The sequence below is a fragment of the Haemaphysalis longicornis genome, unplaced genomic scaffold, assembly GCF_048455015.1.
Source record: "Haemaphysalis longicornis isolate Haplotype H1 unplaced genomic scaffold, Haemaphysalis longicornis Haplotype H1 scaffold_10, whole genome shotgun sequence".
NCBI lineage: Eukaryota > Metazoa > Arthropoda > Arachnida > Ixodida > Ixodidae > Haemaphysalis > Haemaphysalis longicornis.
The window spans coordinates 88,745,311-88,766,670 of record NW_027526204.1 but is presented as its reverse complement, the minus strand read 5'-3'; the positions used below and the strand labels follow the sequence as shown (position 1 = coordinate 88,766,670).

General features: G+C 48.9%; 1 protein-coding gene across 1 annotated transcript in view; it reads right to left on the bottom strand.

The window, feature by feature from the left end:
• Positions 1-558: 558 nt before the first annotated feature.
• LOC144159934 (lysosomal Pro-X carboxypeptidase-like) overlaps positions 559-21,360 on the bottom strand; it is a 44,100-nt gene continuing 23,298 nt past the window's right edge. The window contains exons 6-9 of the mRNA XM_077691583.1: positions 15,933-16,102; positions 12,776-12,928; positions 7,928-8,115; positions 559-833 (exon numbers count right to left, since the gene is read on the bottom strand). Of these exons, the coding sequence (XP_077547709.1) occupies positions 644-833; positions 7,928-8,115; positions 12,776-12,928; positions 15,933-16,102 (701 nt within the window). The 3' untranslated portion in view covers positions 559-643. The remainder of the gene's footprint in view (positions 834-7,927; positions 8,116-12,775; positions 12,929-15,932; positions 16,103-21,360) is intronic.

The following is a 21,360-nucleotide window of genomic DNA, read 5'->3' as shown; positions in this document are numbered from 1 at the left end:
TTGCAGTCGTCATTGCCAGTGCTATTCGGCTTTTTTTTTCGAAATATTTAATAGGGCCGAATGACGTGTGTCTGTCACGTTTCTTTGATACATTGATAAATAAGCGAAAATCTAAGTCGAGAAAAAATCCGCCATTTTTCCGGGAGCGGGACTCGAACCCACATCTCCGCATAACCGGTGCGGTGCGTTCGCTATATATATATATATATATATATATATATATATATATATATATATATATATATATATATATATATATATATATATATATATATATATATATATATATATATATATATATACAAAAAGAAATGCCGACAGTCTATATATATATAAATATATATATATATATATGTATATATATAGAAAGATAGAGGGATCATGATCAACTCTGATGGTTCACTATAAATATAATCAAAGAAGTCGACTACAGCTATGGCATTTACTGTCTTTACGTTATGAGTTGTTGCCCCACCTCTGCTGTAGATCATACTTTAAAGTGTTCCATAGAAGGAGAGCCTGGAGCATCGACAAAAACCCGGTGTATTGTCGGTCCATGATAAAATTTCTCTTTGGCCCTGAAGAATACATTAGACGAGAATTTTGTAAGTGCCTGATCCAGAAAAAATTGGGTATCCTAGGTTTATGCGAATACCCAACGCGCTATTGCCTGCATAGCGGCGACCCTGGCGTATCTGACTGACCGCGGCGTCTCGGGCCGCGTAAATTGAAGGTCGAGGTGGTGGGCGGCCCCATAAATCATGTAGTAATTCGTGTTCTTGTTGGGCGCCTTCTTCAATCCGTAGGCATACCACGGGTCCAGTTCACCGTCCCTAAGAAGAAAAGACAAAGAGAACAATTTAAAGGAAGGCTGAGTCTGGGGTGCCGTACGACGGCATATAAGCACTGCACTAAAGAGTAACGCCCACCTGTGTTTCGATGAGAATATGACACGTCTGGCACTAACTACCTCGCTCTATCTTAAGTAATGTAACAACGTAACTTGGCACAACCAATGAACCGAAAGCAATCATTTAAACAACCAAACAATAACCTAAGCCATTCAAAATGGAATTAATACGAAAGGAAAAAAATTATTCGTCTTTGTCAATGTCAATTTAGCGCAGTGTTTTATAAGAAGCCTTTACCCACGCGAAACACTTGAATTGCGAAGCTGTTGTAGGTGAGCAGTGCTGGATATATATGTAAGTTTCTGTATCATCGTTTATTTGCATAGTTTTGTGCCAGTAACCGTCCTAATATGCATCCAAGAGGTCATCGTCTTCTTCGCGGCGAGTGGTGCATGCAAAGTCATCCTCAGCTCTGTAGATTATTACCAGCTCAACTGACCCGCCGCGGTGGGTTATAGGCTAAGGCGTTGTGCTGCTGACCACGAGGTCGCGGGTTCGATTCCCTGCCGGGGCGGCCGCTTTCTTGTGGAGGCGAAAAGCAAAAACGCCCGTGTTTACAAGATTTCGGCGCACGTTATAGATCCCCAGGTGGTCAAAATTAACCCTGAGCCCTCCACTACGGCGCGCCTCGTCGCCTGCGTGGCGTCGGCGCGTTAAACCCAACAATCAATCAATCAACCAGCTCAACTGGCGAAGCTTGCATTAAGTCGGGCAAGGCTTGAACCACACCGAGGCTGCAGGAGTTCTTTCTGCGTGAACATCGCAGGACACATCATCACGCATTTGTACAAGTTCTAAATTGTTTATTTACACGTTACGTTGCTGTTTTGCACTGTGCTTGCAGTAGTCATCGTTAGGAAGGTGCTGAGGACCACGGAGGCAGCGAGACGAATGTTGGTTTACACGCTGTGACTATATTTAACCGGATGAAATACGTGCACTGGACGTGAACATGATGGACAACGGGGTGTTGCGGACACTACGGTTTTGGTTAGCACGGAAAGCACAGTTCACAAAAGTTCACAAACCAGTCTTCTAGTTCGGAAAGTCCGGGAACTACTCGGGAAATGGCCAATACGCAAATGGTCTCAAATTTTTAAAGACGATAGTCTTTCTTGGGCTCCTTAAACCCAGAAATTTTGGTCTGTCTGTATGTCTGTCTGTCTGTCCGTCTGTCTGTCTGTGACTCGATTCAGCCACCCAGCCAAAGTAAAACAATGTCTGCGCAATAGTCTTATATAGTCACAGCTAAATCTACCCGTCTAAGTCCGGTGTAATGTTCATACTTGTCAACATTGTTGAAGAAGAACAAGACACTACGCAAATATAAGGCAGCAAATTAGTACAGAAGTGATATTTGCAGTGTTCCTTTATAAAAAATCAAACATGCTTGACTTTTGCGAAGTAAATACTTCAACTGCAGAAAAAGAATTCACTCCGCCGTTGCCTGCTGTCGCCCGCGCCACTATAGCTTCTGGCGCCATTTTAAGAAATCAACCGGCAACAGTTACGAAAGGCACTAGATGGGTTCGACGTTCTGCTTGCAACACACGTGGAGTAGGGAAACGCGGTTCTATAAACGTTGAAGTAGGGCGCCTCGATTTACGCGCGTCTTCGTCGTACGTCAGCGTTGGCATCGAGACACCCAGTTTGGAGCAGTGGAACGCGGGAAATTTAAAGTGGTTTAAGCAAACCTTTGGCGTCTTTACCTCGGGAGTAGCGCGACGCAAGAGGAACAACATGAGGTGAGCGGTAAAGCGAAGGGAGGCATTTACTTGGCAAAAGTCGATAAAGACTATCGTCTTTTGACGACATTTGCAACGAAAGGAGCAGATACGCGGCCAATTTTTTTTGGTTGCGTGTCTATTGGCCCGGACGAGCGGATAAAGAACGAATAAGCCTGTAGCCTGCGTGAGCCTTGAGCACGACCACGCCAAACTAGGAATGGCAGCACACGAAAGCAGGAATGGAGCCTTAGCAGGGGGCGCACCAGTGCCATAATGACGGCGCCTATACTCGGGAACAAGCTAAGAACGGCAATAGCTCATGTACGGTATCACTCCGCCTAAAGGACGGACCCCGATGTCAACGGGCGCGCGCGTTTTGAAAGGAGACTGCTATGAATGCGTGATGCCATCTGTCTTTTCTCACGTAGTTTGTTTGTCGTCGCTGCAGTAGTTTATAAGCATATTGAGTCCACAAAATCACGGAAACGGCTCCCACCATGTCCAAAATACTCGCATTAAAGCACCACTTGCACCGCGCGGAGTAACATCCGGCCGCGGTGATGAGGCACAGCGGCAACTTCCGTTGCCGTTCTTAAATTGTAAGCGAGTATACAAGCACTCTCGAGCCTTGGCGGCGGGTAGCGAAGGTCTTGTTGCAAGGTGTCGCGTGAAGCAGGCGTCGCAAGGGGTAGTTTCCAAGGCACCGTGCCCAATTTCAGCGCTTGGCCTCTGCCCGTCTTCGTTCGCGCTTTCCGGAATTTTTCCCGTGCTGCCACTCTTCTTTGTGGCTTTCCGGGGCTCACTTGCGGGTCAATCTCTCGCGTGGACACTCATCACATCACTCCCACCTATGAGAGTTGTTTGGGAAACAACTATTCTATTCCACGCTCTAGTTAGGAAGCGAAATAGTCACGGTTCACAGCGCACTCACGCACACAACGCTGTCAGTTAAAAATAAATGCAGTTGAATGACATTGTGTCGCCGTTGTGTTACACACACGCACGCACAACGCGAAACTGCTGCACGCCAGTTCAGTTGTCGAGAATTTCTACACGCGGCTACTCGTGTGAATACATGCCGGGGGAGGCAAGGATGCATATCCAGGCGTCGAACTCGGGCTTTTTTGCAGCGTGCCTCCATCAATCTCCTCCTTGTGCCTCGGGAAATTGATTGGACGTTTCTGTTGCGATACCGGCGTGCAGCATGCATGTCGGTGTACCCGGAGCGTTGGGCAGAAATACCGCAGCAACTCTCGCTTCAGGCGTTTCTTGGTTCTAAATGTTGCAAGATCGCACAAAACACTTCACATCTCTCCAAATCTGGCCAGTAGAATTTCTCAACAATTCGGTAAGCCATCTTTCGGATGCCCGCATGACAAGGCATGACGCGCTCTCGCGTGCGGCTCGAAGGACTGTCTCTCTGAAGGTCCTCGGCATTAGTATTTGTTTGAACATATTTCAATTTAAAAGGCGACATACCCTATACAAGAGGTCCATACTTTCGAGGAATTGGTAATGGCGACCTCTTGCAGAACGAGGCTCAATCCCAACTTTCCAGCAACGAGACCTCAAAGGGGGGTCTTTTCGCTGTTTCCGAACCAGTTTCACACTGCTGAGGTTAGCGTGCGTGACTGGAGGCCTACAGGGCTTCAGGCTTGCAACAGGGGAATCAGTTAAGGAGGTTCCGTAGGCAGTGTTCGCCATAGACTGCTCGTACCCGTTTCAATGGCGCCTGCAGCGTCATGCCCAGTCAGGATCTGTTTTGTCTGGTTCCTTGACACCTGGCATGTTGCCAAGACTCAGGCCGCAAACGAGATGATTCATCCAAGCCGCGGTGATCTCTCCCACAAGATATGTTGTGTTAACTTGCATTTTTGCTTTTGGTAGTTCCGCAACGGAGCCATCAAGAACAACTCGGCGGGTCGTCCCAGTCAAGCTAACGCCATCTCTCAAATTACGGCGAACAATGGCTGTGTCGTTGCAGTGTCTCTGAAGACATTATCGAATTTCCTGGGCACTCGTATTAGAACAACTGGCATTCCCTTGACCACAAATGGCGAATTTCTACCGCTGGTGCCCTTAGAGTTGGGACTAGGTCCTGTTGCGTCTGACGGCTGGGCTCTCTGGAACTTTGGTTTCACGGCTGTCTTTGGTGGCTGGTAAATGGCACAGGCAGCTACTTTGTCCTTGCCCCCCGATCCGCTTCGACAGTTATCGGCACTGTGACCTGATCTGCCAAATTCAGAGCAGGTGGTGTTTAATCCGGCCACAGTGGGACAGTCGTGCGCATGGTGTCCAGGACGATCGCATAAAAATCACTTCAAGCAACGCCGGACAGGAGCGATTGGAGGCAATGGGAGAGGCCTCCACCCTGCAGTAGACCTCAGTAGGCTGACGATGATGGTGATGACGGTGAGGAGGTTGCGCCCTTGGGGTCATATCGGGAGTCCGTGGGAACCTTCCCTAAGATCGCAAGATTTCGCTCCTCGAGGAAACGGTCGAGAAAACGGTATTGTTGTAAGTGTTGTGTCGTCCATTACTTGCTCAGTCCCGTCTTCCGCGCTGTTTTCAAACGATATGGGAATTTTGAGCAAGAAAGCTGGGTATGGGCAGTAATTGCGGTGTTTTGCGATCCTCCTTCAAGACGAATCTTCAACTCCAGGATTAGTATTTCACTCTCGACAGACTCTTAAGCTCTCTCAGTTTCTTCCCTGGCCAACTCGGCAGCTTCCGACGTTCCTCTTTCATCCGTTCTGCTGCTTCTCGGAGGGCTTCTCTTTCAGCTGCCCTCTCAGCACGCTGCTCCGCTTGTTGGGTGTCGATCCACTGGCGGAGTTCCCGTACTGTAAGACCTAGATGCGTCCCGATCGCCATTACTTTCTCAACGTATATGTTGGAGTCTTTACTCCCGCCTAATCCCAGCATTCAACTTCTTTTTGCTGATGGTAAATGCGCGAACTTGGCAGGCTTGCCACTTTTGTGAGGAATAGGTTGAGGACCACGCAGGCATAGAGACGAATGCTGGTTGACACGCTGATGAATAAAAATTGGGCCCATCTCCCCGCGAGGGGGACTCGAGTAAATGCGTCACATAGGGGGTGGGTGTATTGCGTTAACGTTTAGTGTTTGGGGAGTTGGTGGTAGTGAATGCGTTGTATCAGCAGCTTCTTGACGTAGTTTGAATGAGTCAAGGATATAAGGCGCGTTCGTAGCCTCCCATTCTGTGTCGGATTTGTGGCGCTGTGGGTAGAGCACCATGTACATTGCGTTCCGCCCGCCGGGTCGAGGGATCGAAACCAGGCGCCGGATAGTATTTTTTTTATATAGTGTAGCGGGAGGGGTGCGGACTACGACTACGGACGTCAACGCGGGTGACATCGTGAGTTACTGAAGTGTTCTGCATTTAATAGTAACAGGATAAAGGACTTGCACATGAGGTGACCCTGACCGACGATGGCGCGTTACGGACACTACCGTTTCGGTTAGCACGGAGAGCAAAGTTAATAGTTCAAAAGTTCACCCAGAACTACTCGCGCAATAAGAAACAGAGCCTCAGCACTCGGCGCACCAGCGCCACGATTGCGGCGCCCAAATGCACTCTCGAACCATGCTGGAGGGTGGTGACGGTCTTGCTCTAGGGTGGCCCGTGAACCACCAGAGTAGTTTTCACGGCACCGCGCCCTATTCCGCCAGTTAGCCTCTGTCCGTTTTCGTTCGCGCTCCCCTGATTGCTTCACCCCTGCACCTCTTCTTTGGCGTTTTCCTGGGCTCACTTGCGCGGGCAATCTCTCGCGTGGCCATTCATCACACTCACCGTCATATGCATCGATATCGTTGTGTTCCTCAGGACTCTAACACCACCCTTGTTTATCAGAATGCCAATACGGAATCTATACAGCACAATGGCACACGCTCTTGCCTCTGCCAGCCTAGACTTAAATATTCATCGAATGACACTCTAGCCATTACGGCAGCTTAGAGCTTCAGCGCCGTCGGACGGCATCTGGATACTGGGCTAAAGAAATTCACTTTTTTCTTGGTCCAGTGTATCATGCTTAGCTGCTGCAATTCGCGATAACACAATCCTGTTGGATTATTTATTAGTAACTGTATGTTCCCAGTTTTTTATTCAGCCAAAGTCGGAGTTTGTAATGATAAACGCGAGTCTGTCCTGTGACCGAATTCCGTGCAATTGTTAGTTCCACGAAGACAAATGAACGTCAGTAAGCAACAAGCAAGTCACTGTATGTCGCACAGTTAATCATCTGAGTTAGTGCTTATACGGGAGTACGCGGCAACCTCTCTTTAAACCTTAGAAACGAAAATGGGTCCTGCTGCCTCAGAAGATTATCCAACTCGGATATTTGGCACAACTAGTTGTGGCACGAAGTCGGAACCGTGAGTTCAGATGGCCTTGCGAATTTGAATGTCATGGTTTGGGGCGTGGCCTGAATATGCTCATTTTCTCTTAAAAATAGACAGGTTATCATTAGGAACACAGTTCGATATCATTGCATCCGGTGTAGTGCCACTTCCACAAGAAAATTCGCTGCTCAGGAAACTCACTTCCCGGCTGCGATGTAGAAGCAGAATAGGACTTTTTTTCTCTCTTCCCTGTCTAGTACGAGTGATTGTACACGACACCAAGGGACGTAAGTCTTTCTAAAAAAGCAGTTTGAACCCAACAAACTTTCATGAACACACATCATATACGCTTTGAAGCAAGGAATCTTGGAATTGCTTTCGGCGTGAAATTTTGTTATGAGAATGTCTGCGTAGTGGCTATAATTGTGTGCCGTTTTCCTGGTGACCGAGGAGTCCCGAGATTGGCTGCACAGGGAGCGGGGCATTTTTTACGCTGTATAAAAAATCGACCCATGAGCACAGGGCCGAAGGGTGCTTCAAAAAGAGGAGATGTCCCACAGATACCGCACGCTCACAGCACGATTAAATACGGTTCATTATTTGCGGTGTTTAGTGCGGCGAAACTACACCCTGGCTACGACGCGAGCCGTAGTGGAGGGCTCCGGATTAATTTCGACCACCTGGGGATCTTGAACGTGCTCCTAAATACCGACACACGGGCGTTTTCGCTTCTCATCTCTATAAGAAAAGCAGTCACCCTGATTAAATACGAAGGACCGAGATACGAATACAGCCACCGAAACATTTTAGTGTCCAAAACTTGCCTGTTTTAGGTACGAACCATTTATCTAGCAAATGACGAAGCTGGCACAAACCCCAGGTTTAGTTGTTTCTTTTTTTTTATATCGAGTAAACGCCACTTACGTAAAATAGATGTTGGAGGCTGCCTGCAGCTCTGGCGTAGGGTAGGTCGTGGTAATCTTGTTAAAGTCCGGTGTAACCCCGAACCTCTTCCGGCACTTGGCGATAAATGCTTCGGGGTCCCATTTTTCGGGGTAGAACATGTCGTGAACGCCATCTGAGCAACTCGGCCGCACCAGCTCCGTGCACTCCTGCGGTAACCAGGTAAAGGCACTATGAAGACAAAAAAAATGAAACTCAGTTCCATCCAGTGTGAAATCTCCTGAAACAGTGGAGCTGTCGTTTTCTTGTGTACGCCCGAACGTCAACTCGGGCGCTCGCCCGAGAACAGCAGCGGCGTCGCCACGCAAATTCTATGATTCACGCAAAGGAATCGGCTGCTAAGGGACGAAAGGAGCCCGCCCCTGCGAGACCACTGCGCCCTCTGTTTATGGGTGTGGGAACCGGTTTCTACGAAGCGGCGGGTGGCGAGACTAGTGCGCTTCTATCGGCGGATCTGGGTACCGGTTTCTCGGAGGCCATCGGTGGTCAGATCCCAGTGCCCTCCATCGCTGGATTTGGGAACCAGCTCTAACCCCCGCGTGACGCACGCCCTACTGCAGACGGACGAACAGGCTCGACCTACAACAGCTCCGCTGTTAACACAGGCTTGGCGCATTCAAGAGACTGCTTTATCCCGATTACAATGATACCAATTCTATGGTAAACTTCAAAGAAGTGACCGAGTTAATGGTCAAAGCATATTGCCACACGGGCAACGCAGTGACACTACTCTCCACTACAAACAAGAAATAAAGATTCACTACAAGAACACCAGAGGAACTCTTCGTACACTTCCTGTTCCAGACAAATCTCTAACCACCATGCAACTACGCATTCTTCCACGCACACAGTCGAATACCCTCCTTACACCTGCTCGTTCCTGTCTCTACCGTATCCGACACTCACCAGCATATCCCAATGGTCCCGAACCATACGCTAATTTAGAACACTGCATTTTCTCCTGCCTCATTTCAATTCAATCCCCACATTTTCCCCACCCTCCTCCTTCAACGTGGCGGACTTGGCTAGCCTCGGACCAGCTCACGGACCAGTTGGCATTCGTGAACCTGGCCCGGGACATTCTCAACGCTCAATGTTGTGTTTGAATAACGTGGTTTCCCCCTCCTCCTCAGTAGTAGTCTCGAGTGGGTGCGGCCAGACAGAGCGCGAGAGTTGCTGTTCTTCCTTCTCGTTACTCAACCTGCTATCACAGCCAGACGCTTTATGATAGCTGGCACCAAGTTGGCCACTTTACTCCGGGCTCACTTGTCCTCCTTTGGTCGCCCTCACGCCGTGTGGGCCTTTGTGAAAAACTCTTGTCCCTCAGTTCTGGGCCTTATCGCATACTATGTGAAGTTACGCCAGTATCAGCGTAACAGCCCCTCTTCAACCTCACCCGACCCGCCACAACCTCACGGACATCGTGCATGTCTCCCGTCTTGAGCCTTTCCGTCAAACAACTTCCGCACCAGAACCGTGAGCACCGAAATGGCGCTCCCACCGGCGGGGGTTATACCGCGGGACTCCTATGTACCTTGAGAACATAGACTCCCAGGGATTGGCCCCAACATGAGTGACGAGGTTGAGTGACGAGAAGAAACAAGAGGAACTCTCGCGCTCTGTCTGGCCGCACGCACTCTAGACTGCTACTGCGTTCCCCGTGTGACGTTTGTAAATATTTGTAATATAGCATTTTCCCCGTAACAATATGAAGCAGTGGCAACTCCGCAGCCACTTTTCGGAGATTGGTTTATGACGTCACACAATCTTGATTGCGAGATTGGCAACCACTGACTTGAGCCACCACCAAGGAACATAACTGGGCGATTATAGTGGGCCCTGTAGTTCCGTTTGATCGCATCACTTCGATGCTCGCGCGCAGTTCACACCGTGATAGAAACATTTCCAGTGCTGGCCCATTTTACATCCGTCCTGCACATACTGCGTCACTGTAGCGCGAAATTTGAAAGATTTTTAACATCTAGTATGCTTTTGCGGTTATAAATGTCCTTCTAAGCTGGAATGTGAATTACCAAGGGATACTTCTCTCAAATTGAACGAAATTGTATTTCATGACCCCTCTAGGCTCGGAAAGGCATTTTAGGAAAGCCCCAATTCTGCCGATGGTTGTTAAGACTGTAGTTGCACACAGTCACGACACATTTTATCAGTAGAGAACGGTGTAGAAAGAAATTAGGGCAGCTATCAGGCCGGCGCGTAGTCGTCAAATCAACTTGTTTTGCGTGAGCGAAAGCTCTTGAGGAAGAATGGGACGCCCTTACACAGACACTTCGTATGCCGTTAGCTACTCCCTCAGCCTCAAGAGAGCGTATTCGAGAGCGTTTGTTTCCGTAGTTTGCGTGAGTACATCCTAAATATGGCTACAAGTAGGAACCCCTTTTTTGTAGCCGACCCTGTGGAAGAGGCCACACTTCAAAGCAATCCGATGGTTCAGATTCACCTCAATGCACTTTAGCTACCAATTCATGCAGCCAAAAAGCGCATTGGACGAATGAGACCGACGTGCATGCTCTTTCACTATTAAATGTCAGCTCTGTGGAGCTGCGCAGCTCATGACGTCATGCTTACATTACCGACGCCACAGGGGAGACCGAACTATCGAGTCAAACTTTGTAGTCTGTTTACTGCGTTATTTGTAGTACAATAAGACGTCACATCGATTTTAGCCGGGGTTCTGCAAACAAGACTTTTTGAATTGGTAGTAAGTGTAACGTAGATCCTAACTTCTGCGTGGATGATAATATAAAAAGCAAATCTTAGCTTTTCATCTGAGCTAACCTATTAGCAAGAACGTCCCGTCCCACCCTGTACTTCTCTTTACTAGACTACTCTTTTATTATGCAAAAATGAGATGAATAAAGTGCACTGATATCTAAAATTGGGCCATATTTACTCTTGTTGCCGAACTGGAAACACACACTACCCAAATTTTCCTTCCCAGAACCGCAGTTATCTCACTATCGTACTTCAGTCGTACAAGCACCCCTGTCAGAATAAACACGCTGCTTGATTAAAGGAGCCATGAAGAGAAAACAAAAGTTTTTTTATTCGAGAGATTAGGTGTTTCATAGTACCCCAAGCGCTTTCCCGGAAGCAAATGATGCTTTATTCACTGAGAAATAAGGCAATTTAAGCCAAAATTTTAAATCTCCCGCTAAAATTGCAGATTTCGTGACGTGAACAATGGCGTCATACGAGGCGGTCCATGAAACAGATACTTAGTATGTCGACTCCATATAGCACTCACACGCGGGAGTCCGACAGGAACCGGAAATCGTGCCGAAACCGAGACGGCGGCCATTTTAAAAATACTAGTAAAACCTAGTGCACCCGCAGCCCTAGGCATGGAATCGTCTGATCGGGAGAACAAAACTCTCGCCGAGAAGCTCGGGCTTGCATTTAACAACCTCACACCACTCGAACGCTCAATGTTTCTAAGTGCACGAGCGGCAGGAGTTGTGGGATACGCGGATGGACCGGAAAGCGGCCATTCTTCGATAGCCACAACATACGAACGCCCAGCCGTCGGCACCGCTGCCTCGTCAGCCCCGTCGCGACGGATGAATACAGACTGGTACGTATGTGCCGTATTTTTATTACGGCTAATAATAGTTCAATTTCAGTAGCAGTATCGCTTATGCCAGTTGGCCGGTGTCGGGCATGGAAAGCCGTTCGCGCGAGCTGTCTGCTCCGACCAGAAAGATACGAGCGTCAATGCGCGGTGTGTACGGCATCTTTCCCCCAAGGTCAGAGCGCTTCAACGGCGATTTCACGAAGTCGGCGACGAGCGCGAGCATGTCCCAGGAGTGAGCTAACATAAGGGTCCCTGCCGTAATCACTTCGTCGGAAATGAAGCGAGCACACTCGTACTTCCTTTAGCTCCCTTTCTCCTGCGTTTGCAAAGTTCACAAAACGTAGCCACTTGCTTCACCGAGGTTCGTCCTTGGGCAGCACATGAAAGGAGATCTCTTCACCGGCGGGGATGTCGCACTCCCTCGACGATTTGCCCGTACTACATGGGCCTTTCAAAACGCAGCAACAAAATTTCATTGTAAAGTACTCGAACAAACTGAAGTTTTCAGTGGTTGTAAACTGGAAACGAGCTCATAACGACAGCACCAAGCCAACACCATTCGAAACTTCTGCGACGACTGGCACTATCTCGTCGCTTCTTGCTGTTCCTTACTCCCCACGTTTCTATTTTTACCTTTGCTGGTTGGCGATATGACGGCCAACCACCTGTCAAGGAATTAAGATACCAAGCAAGGTCGCTGCTGTACGTGCTGGAACGGTTCGTTGGCCCCTAAGAACCTCGAACCCGTAAATTCGTCTGCGCGACGGCGAGATGTCGAGATCGGCCGGCGGTAGTTTCGTACGCATTGGCGCACACGCTTGCGTATTCGTTCGGTACTTCAACCGTTTACTCCACCGTTCTTTTTCATAAAAAGAATGTGCAGTATGTTTCACGGGCATATAGCTCACTATGCAAACTGTAAGCCCTGCCTAACATGCGTTTGCTTTTGCCGGCTTCCGCAAATCGCAGAGCATTCTCGAGTGACATCATAGGTTCTATTGCGGAAAATGAGCTGGTGGGTCGCATGGCCATTTCCGTTTTTCCTAATTATGTAGCTTATTTGAGCGAAGTTTGCGTTATAAGTGGTGTCGTTATGGTTCTAACGAGGCAATCTTTCGAATGAACCAAACTTGTGTTTTCTCTTCATGGCTCCTTTAAGCCCTACGGGACATATTGAAGGAGAAGTTCTTTGCATTTCGGACAACTTCACTCGCCTGGAATCTCCATGCTGGCAGGTTCACAGCGATGTATATGCTGTGGCACGGTCGTTTGGTGGTCCCGTTGTAAAACAACTGCATCGCTTGTGCAATCGAAGTCACCATCGCTTCAGCGTTGGCTGATCCTTTGTGTAGGAGGTCACACACTGCCTAAAAGGGGGAAATGAGGATATATTTGTGGTTAACATACCAACAAGCAAAGTGTGGACATGGTAGAGACATTATCACTTATTACCCAAATGTAACCATCCAATTTTTATCCCCCAATATACTTTGTGGGAAGGATTAAAACAGTCGAGCGCACGTTGTTCCAGCAACTCTATTACTAGTATGACGGCCATGAACTGAACAGAGGCAGCCATTAAGATGACTGGTGGTAGTAAGCATCAACCTAAAATAAATATAACGAAGGTAAAACTGAAGCAGTCGCACCAGGTCAGATGGGAACTTTAAGTCAGTTACAGGTGCCGCGTCGCATGCTTCCAGAGTCAACTGGAAGCACTCCAAATAAACAGTATAAAACATCATATTTATAATAAAAAACTAGTCTTCGTCATTTAAACCTAAAAACTGACGCAGAAGCTTTTGCTCTCCAGTTGTTTGGCTCAGTTATAAACGAAAGCCTGCCGCTAGCCGTTCTCTGCAAAAGGCCTTTCTGACACTTGACACAGTTGATCCAGCATCAGGGCACTTAGCTACACCTTTTCTTTCCAGACCCGAAGCGAAAAATGGCGCGCAAGTGCTCCTTTCGTTGCAAATGTCGGCGAAAGACGATAGTCGACTGGCGCCTCTGCCAGGTAAATGCCTCCCTTCCCTCTCCTGCTCACCTGTCATGCTGTTCCGCTCCCATCTCGTTCCTCCCAAGATAACACGCTAGAGGTTTGCTCAAGTCAATTTAAATTTACCGCGTTCCACTGCTACAACTCGGGTGTCTCGAAGCCACCGCTGCTGTACGGCGGAGACAAACGTGGATCGAGGCACCCTACTACAACGTTTGTAGAACCGCTGCCCTACTCCATGAGCGTTTCAAACGGAGCGTGGAACCCATCCAGTGGAACCTTTCGTTGCTGTTGTTATTTGATTTCTTAAATGCCACCAGGAGCACTGGAAACAGCAGGCAGCGGTTTTCAGCAGTTAATGTATCTCATTTGCTAACGCAAAAACCAAGCATCCATAAATTTTTAATAAAAGAACACTGCGAATGTCACTTATGTATTCATTTTCGGCCTTATATTTGCGCAATGCCTTGTTCTTGTTCAACATTGTTGACAAGTATGAGCAGTGACACCGGAGTTAGACGTTTAGTGAGTGAGTGAAAGTCTTTTATTAACACAAGGAGGGCCCAGGGGCTGGAAGGGGAGAAGGGGAAAAAAGGGCCCATCTCCCCGCGAGGGAGACTCGAGTAAATGCGTCGCATAGGGGGTGGGTGTATTGCGTTAACGTTTAGTGTTTGGGGAGTTGGTGGTAGTGAATGCGTTGTATCAGCAGCTTCTTGGCGTAGTTTGAATGAGTCAAGGATATAAGGCGCGTTCGTAGCCTTTCATTCTGTGTCGGTTTTGTGGCGCAGTGGGAAGAGCACCATGTACTTCCCGTTCCGCCCACAGGTAGTGAATGCGTTGTATCAGCAGCTTCTTGACGTAGTTTGAATGAGTCAAGGATATAAGGCGCGTTCGTAGCCTTCCATTCTGTGTCGGCTTTGTGGCGCAGTGGGTAGAGCACCATGTACCTCGTGGGATCGAAACCAGGCGCCGGTAATTATTATTTTTTTATAAAGTGTAGGGGGAGGGGTGCGGACCTGTTGTTGAGAGCGAGGAGGATAGCGTGATGCGGGAGAGGAGGAGTGGGGGAGAGGGCGCACCTGGAACGGCTGTTGCGGACGCCGAGGCACGCCGACAACGCCGGGTGACATCGTGAGTTAAAGAAATGCTCTGCATTTAAAAGTGGACAGGAGAGATGGCCTGTAGGTGATGTTCACTTGAAGATCCTGGAGATGAATAGTCAGCTCCTGAATGCATGCATATAGGGGTGGTAGTCCCCGGCTATACTACCTTTCCGAGGCCACTCTTCAGAGGGAAGCGCCGAATGGCAGCAAGGAAATCTGGGTCGCTGAGTGTCGGGGGGGGGGGGGGGGGTAAATCGCTTGGATTGGATTCAGCAGGATGGGTCGGAAAAATTGGTACGCAGAGCAGTGCCAAATAAGGTGGGTCATATTTGCTATTGTAGCGGTGTTTCACTATGCGCAGTAGGGCGGAGGATCGCCGGTCGGGTGATGCCATTTGCGTGTGACGTGGAAAGTCAATGCAGCGTTCGCACGAAATTTGTTAATACAAATTTCGGCAGGACGAGTTAGTGAAGGGGTGTTATGCAGGCAACCTAAAGGAGTGGCAGCGGCAAGGAGCTTGTGTCTAGCCTGACGAGCGTGATCCAGTTGTTGCCTGAGGGAGAGCGGGGGTGCAGGGCTGCCAACCAGTGGAGGAGTTACTTGAAGACTCTCCTGCGCTGCGTCAAGGGCAGCATGGTTGCCGAAACCCTGAGTCATGAGTCCTGGTATCCACGCAACACGTACAGAGTACCATTGCGAGCAAGCAGACTAATCTTATGTTGTATCTGATGAACCACAGGGTGATCGGAGAACGACTTCCGGAGCTCGCGTGGCGCCATTTGGTAGTCAGTCAGAAAGCGAAACCGGGGTGGTTATGGGGCAGACGTCTCATAGGTCAAGTGGTCGAGGGCTGCGAGGATGGCATGTAGCTCAGCGTTCATCATAGAAGCAGTGGATGTTTGTCGAGTGCGAGCGCCGTCTAAACTGTAAGCCTGGACATCTCCAAGCCAGTCCCATGCGGCTAGCAGACACGCTAGACTTGCTGTGAGTATATAAGACTGTTACGCAGCATCTGTTTCACTTCAGCCGGGTGGCTGAATCGAATCACAGACAGACAGACAGACAGACAGACAGACAGACAGACAGACAGACAGACAGACAGACAGACAGACAGATAGACAGACAGACAGACAGACAGACAGACAGACAGACAGACAGATTAAAATTTCTGCGTTGAAGTAGTCCGAGGAAGACTATCATCTTTAAAAATCGTTTTTCTGTCATTCCATGTTATAAATAACTGCGAGATAAACATTCGGTGAAGTGAATTACCTTTACGGGGTATGCGGGCAGCGGAGTGATGAGGTTCACCGGGAACGGGTAATTGACCAGAGCCAGGAACGTGTACGTGTCACGAACCCACTCCCGAAAATGAGGGTACGTGCTTTTGTCCAGGGTCTCACAGGTCCGGAACTTCTCTCGCAGCATCTTGCGGCCGGCACCTGCGTTTCAATAGAAAGTTATGTACTGGGGGAACATTTGATGCACCTACCAGGACTCGTATGACAATGGGTTACTACTGTCGACGAGATCATACTGCAACAGGTCGATATTTTCTCTTCTAAATTGGAAATAATAAAGTTACAGTTTCATGCCTCCACCTTTCTATAACGCAACCTATTGTCCCGCCTGTCTCGTATTCTGTACGCACTTTCGAGGGAGAACTCCCAAAGATATTGGGATTAGACCGCGGGGAATTGACGGCTCTGTTCCAGGGTCTCAAGGGACCCACCACGAGCAGGGTCCACCTTCATGCTTTCCCGGGTCGAGCTGGAGCACGCGGCTTGGTACCCGGGATGGCGTTGCCACAGGAGCTCATTGTGAGAACTCTCACCCAACCCTACTCCAGCTTACCCCACTACATCCTCCTACACCTCATAACCAAGTTCCACATGGAGGAGGATCTTAGTGATGGAATGATGATCGTACGGTGGGTAGTGCCCATTGCATCATTGTTCACCACGTCGTTAAAAATTCAAGCCTTTGCCTCGGAGGTTCCCCACCGTATTTTACTGGAACCGGTAACTAAAACATTCACGGAACAAAAACACTACGTATGGACCTAATATACAATGAGAAGACGTTTGGTTTAGTCCGAACCACCGCAGTAGCTAAAAAATTGGGAGGGCATGGAGTAGAGGTTCTTTTAGAAGTAGAAGCTCTTAGAAGTTCTTTTACCGTATTGGCCGCTCAATGACGGTTTACGTAGGGGCGTCCCAATTCATCAGCAAGGCAATTTCGCACTATGAGTGCATCCGTAAGCACCCGTCGAAAGAGCATACCCACATTATACCGGCGTTTTCAGGAACATGCACGGGTAGTTTTTTACAGACCCTTAACAGGCTCTGTCCACACGCATCCATGGTTCCTGAAGTCCGCTCTGACGGGGCAGTTAGGCGCTGACATGAAGTGAGGAAGGATTGAAAATTGTACCCGATGATACATCAGCAAAGGTCAATACCTGTTAGGGGCGGAGCCCCTTAGGGGCTGGGGCTGTTGACCTGTCCTGTCGTCGTTGTAATAATCGTCTTCTCATGTAGTCATGGTACTACACACCGGGAAATTCGTTTACGCCTTGCGCTAGAACGTAACGTTTGCTTTAAAAAACACCGGGACACTCGTTTACGTTTCTCGCTGGAGCGCTTCTTAACTCGTACTAAAAAAACACATTAGGACACTCGTTTACTCCTCGCGCTAGAGAGCTTCGTGCTTCAAAGACAAAAGACTCTTACAGCAAAGCTGTATACCTCTACCCCCCAACGGTTTCATCTCCGCTGGCAAAAACGCAAAGGCGTGAAGAATACACTTCTACACTGCATGCTTTGCCCCTCCCCAGGTTTGCCGTTAGTGGAGATGGCCCGGGATTTTTTGTGTTTGCTTTACGGTTAGGACAAGTCTTTCACTTTCCGTTGACACATGCCTGTTCTGACAGCTCTGCTAGGCGAAGCCTGTTAGGGGCTTGGGCTATTGGCGTCTCCTATCGTTGTCATCGTTGTCGTCGTAGTAATGTAGTCACGTTACTAAGACACTGGGTAAACTCCTTTACGCTTCGCACTAGAGCTTCATGCTTCAAAGACAAGAGCCTCTCACAGCAAGGAGGAGGAGGAAATACTGTTATACAGATTTCTGAACGGCCCAGAGCGCGGTCCAGGGGAGTGGTTCCTTCTTCACTGGAGCCCATATGCAGTCCGCGCCACCTGGGCACTGTCCAGCAGCTGCAGCTGGGTAGGCAGAGAGGGGCTGGACAGTAACATATCGCATTGCTTCTGTTGGGTAGTGGACGGGAAGAGAGGAGTGGGCTCAGGGCTAAAGCCGCACATCCCGATAATGTGGTGGAGTGTTCCTACTTCTGAGCAAAATTACATTCAGCGCCGTGGCGGTTCGGGTGCATTAAGTGAAGACGCGTCGGGTGTGGGAAGGAGCCGGATTGTAAGAGGCGTAGGGTAGTTTGTTGTTCCCTGGAAAGGTCAGGGTGGGGCGAGGTAGGGTCTGCCTCTGAAGGCGATAATGCTAGATTTTGTTCCGGAAAGTGACAAACAGGGGACTGTCCTCGTGCAGCACCATACACACAAAACACAAGTTAGCCTGAATGGGAGTTTCTTGGCTGGAATACGTCTTTTAAACTCCTCACGACAGGCGGCCTGCTCCCACGTGTGGTAGTATGATGGTGGAAAAACTGCCAGTTTACACCGGAGGCCACAAGCCGTCGTAAATAAGCGCATTTACCACGGTTGTACCTCTTCACAAAACGCAGTATCTGGCTGTGATTACTGCGTTTGTCCGAATGGGAGTATTAAAAACTACCAAGCCACCTCCATTTCCTTCTCCTCCTCCTTCACCCCTTCCTCCTCTACGCGTCCTTACAAAATGGCTGCCAGTTGGTGTCGTGTGTTGTGTGAGCTCCACCGTCCCCGAAAATTTATTGCCAGTGTGAACTTGCGGCCGGACGAACGGATGTGAAGTGCTTCCCAACAACCGAAGCTCGTTGCGAACATTGTGGAACCAGCCTGGACTGACGTGCGACGGACTGCAACGTCGCCTCCGTGTCACCGACCTTCGAGCCGACGGAATACGCCAGCGAGCCGACGCGAGGCCTAAATGCAGTGATCGCTGAGAGTGGCTCGTTAAAAACAACGCGGTTGTGCCTCTGCGAGGTGGTTGAAGGTAAGATGTTCACGTTTTTTATTGTACGCAACATTTTGGGAGACTTGTGCCCCTTCTAGCGTCAAATAAACTCAACGTGTTTCCCGCGCCACTGCACGGGCGATTCTCCGCCACTGGAGGTGAGCGTTGTGCGTGAAAGACGGCACCATGCCCGGAACGTCATTGGGGAGGCCGAACGGTGTGAAAGCAATGCGTATTTGCGCGGGTCTCGAGCAGAACACTCACTGGTTTACACTCGCAAGCAGAATGAAAACTGTCCGAACTCTGGACAGCTGTTAGGTGTTTTTGTTAGGCTGTGTCTGTGGCTTACTGGCAAGCGAGGGTGAAGTTGGCCGGTCAAACGTCGCAGGACAGCCGCTTTTCTTGAGAAGTAGGTGTGGTGCCAGCCGCGCCTGCTACGAGGAGGGTGACTGCCGCGTGCCGCCGGCGATTAATTGCTTTCACTGGAAAGGGAGAAGGTCGGGGCTCCGTGGGAGCTCTCCGTACGCTAGGCGCGTGTAACTATAACCAGCAAACGCCATTCAGGAGCATTCTGTAGAGTCGACAGACGACTGCTTATTTTATTTTTTTTTTTGAAGGGGGGCACGCGCAGGCGTCACACCGACCGAAATTTTTCCTTAACTTTCGGTGAGGGGAGAGAGGGGAAGTGCGGGGGGTAAAACCTGAAGCTCGTTCCCAGAACACTACACGCAAGGAAAAGAGGGAAATGAAGCATTTTGAGAAGTTGGTCGCCACAAGGAAGGGTCGCGCACTTTTTTGAACAGAGGAACACTTCGTTTTGACGAACTAGTGAGCGCAGGTGTCTCGGACAGAAGTGCAATTTTGCGTAGCTTTAAACAAACATTCAGACATTACGGAAAGTTGGACACAGGAGTGACAAGTTCAGCGTCTTTACAGTGCCGTTTCTTTTTTTTTTCAGGTCAGATGCCCAATATGCTTATGTATTTGTTACCGCAGATTTAAAGCGTTTCGCTATCCCTCTAATGAATGTGCTGCTGTGGCTTCCAGAAGAACGTGCCAGGGGGTGCGACAACGTCAGCGTTTGGGAGGCAGGTGCAAGCAAACAGCGCACCGACACCATGCTGACCTCATTGTTTGCAAATGGCTTAAATTTTTTTCGTTCAGTGTTGTAGTAGATAAAGTTCTTACCAAGATACCTTGTGTTCTCGATGTAGGTGTTTTGTTGATTCAGTGTTTTTATTGTCTTATTAACGTGTTCACACGTGTATCGTATCCATGTATTTTTTATGCAATAAATTGACTGTGCAGAAAACAAACTTTTCACGTTTCGCCATTCAATGTTTGAAGCGGAAAAAGACTAGAAATTACGTGATCCCCAACGAAAAATAAAAATGCGGCCTGTGCCCTTATTAAGAACTCCCAAATGCAGTAATAAATTCCACTGCAGCGCATATATATGAAGCGCACAAAAACACACAAAAAAAACCTCGAATGCAGGTCAACACTGCTCCCAATGCGCCCCCTGAAAACTCCCAGTTGGAGGAAACAATACACTCCCAATGGTACCCCTGGAAACTCCCATTGTAGTGGCAGTAAAATGAAACTCCCATATGCTACTAAAAAAACTGCCGAAATAATGGGAGTAAGGCGAAACTCCCATTGGAAGGAGTTTTGAAAACTCCGAATTGGTACTGAGTTATGACACAAGCCATTTACTCCCATTCCGGCTTATTTGTGTTCTGTGTGTAGCCTTGGGAGTAAAGCGAGGGCTTGTTGGTGGACGTATTCGTTGCCCCCCATGGAAGCGTGAGCGGGCGTCCAGATGAGCCGTATGAAACCGATAATTCCGGTAGGCTTGTTGAGAATCGGCGACTACCTTCCGAACCCCTGGTTAAGGCAGAGCCAAGGCGATGGCGTCCTCTTCTGCTGCAGTTATGTCTTGGGCCTTGAGTGAGGCACACGCAAGTAGATTGGTTGTGCTGGTAGCCACGATGACGGAGTGCTTCTACCCTCGATGTTAGGAGGCATCTGTGTAGATACCTGCATGATCCCCGCCGAGGCCAATATTGAGCGCTTGAGCCCGTGCTTGTCGGCGACCTTCGTGGTGTGAGGGGTTCATATTTCGAGGTAATGGGAAATTTTTAGTTCTTGTTGCCAAGAGGCCGGGAGTAAATCACGCGGAGTGACATTCTGTGTTGCCCTGACAATCGGGCCTTGGATGCTGCGACCCACTGCAGTTCTGTGCGGGTACTTCTTCTTGGAGCTTCTGGTTAGAAATATGGCTATCTATCAGCCCTTCCACCATGTTGTGGGGCCCATCCTAAGTACCCTCTCCTTAGACGCACTCATGGGAAGACCAATGGCCTGCTTAACCGCCTTTATGATCATTATATCAAGTATCTTGATGTCCTTCTGGCCGATAAAAAGATAAGGGGTAATGTAACTGATTTTTGAAAGGACAAAAGCTTGAATTAATCGAAGGGTATCAGCTTCCTTGAGGCCTCGCTTCTTGGTGGCAACTCGTCTGATCATGTGTATGATTTCAGTGATGCTGTGTTTGAGGCGCTGCAAGGAT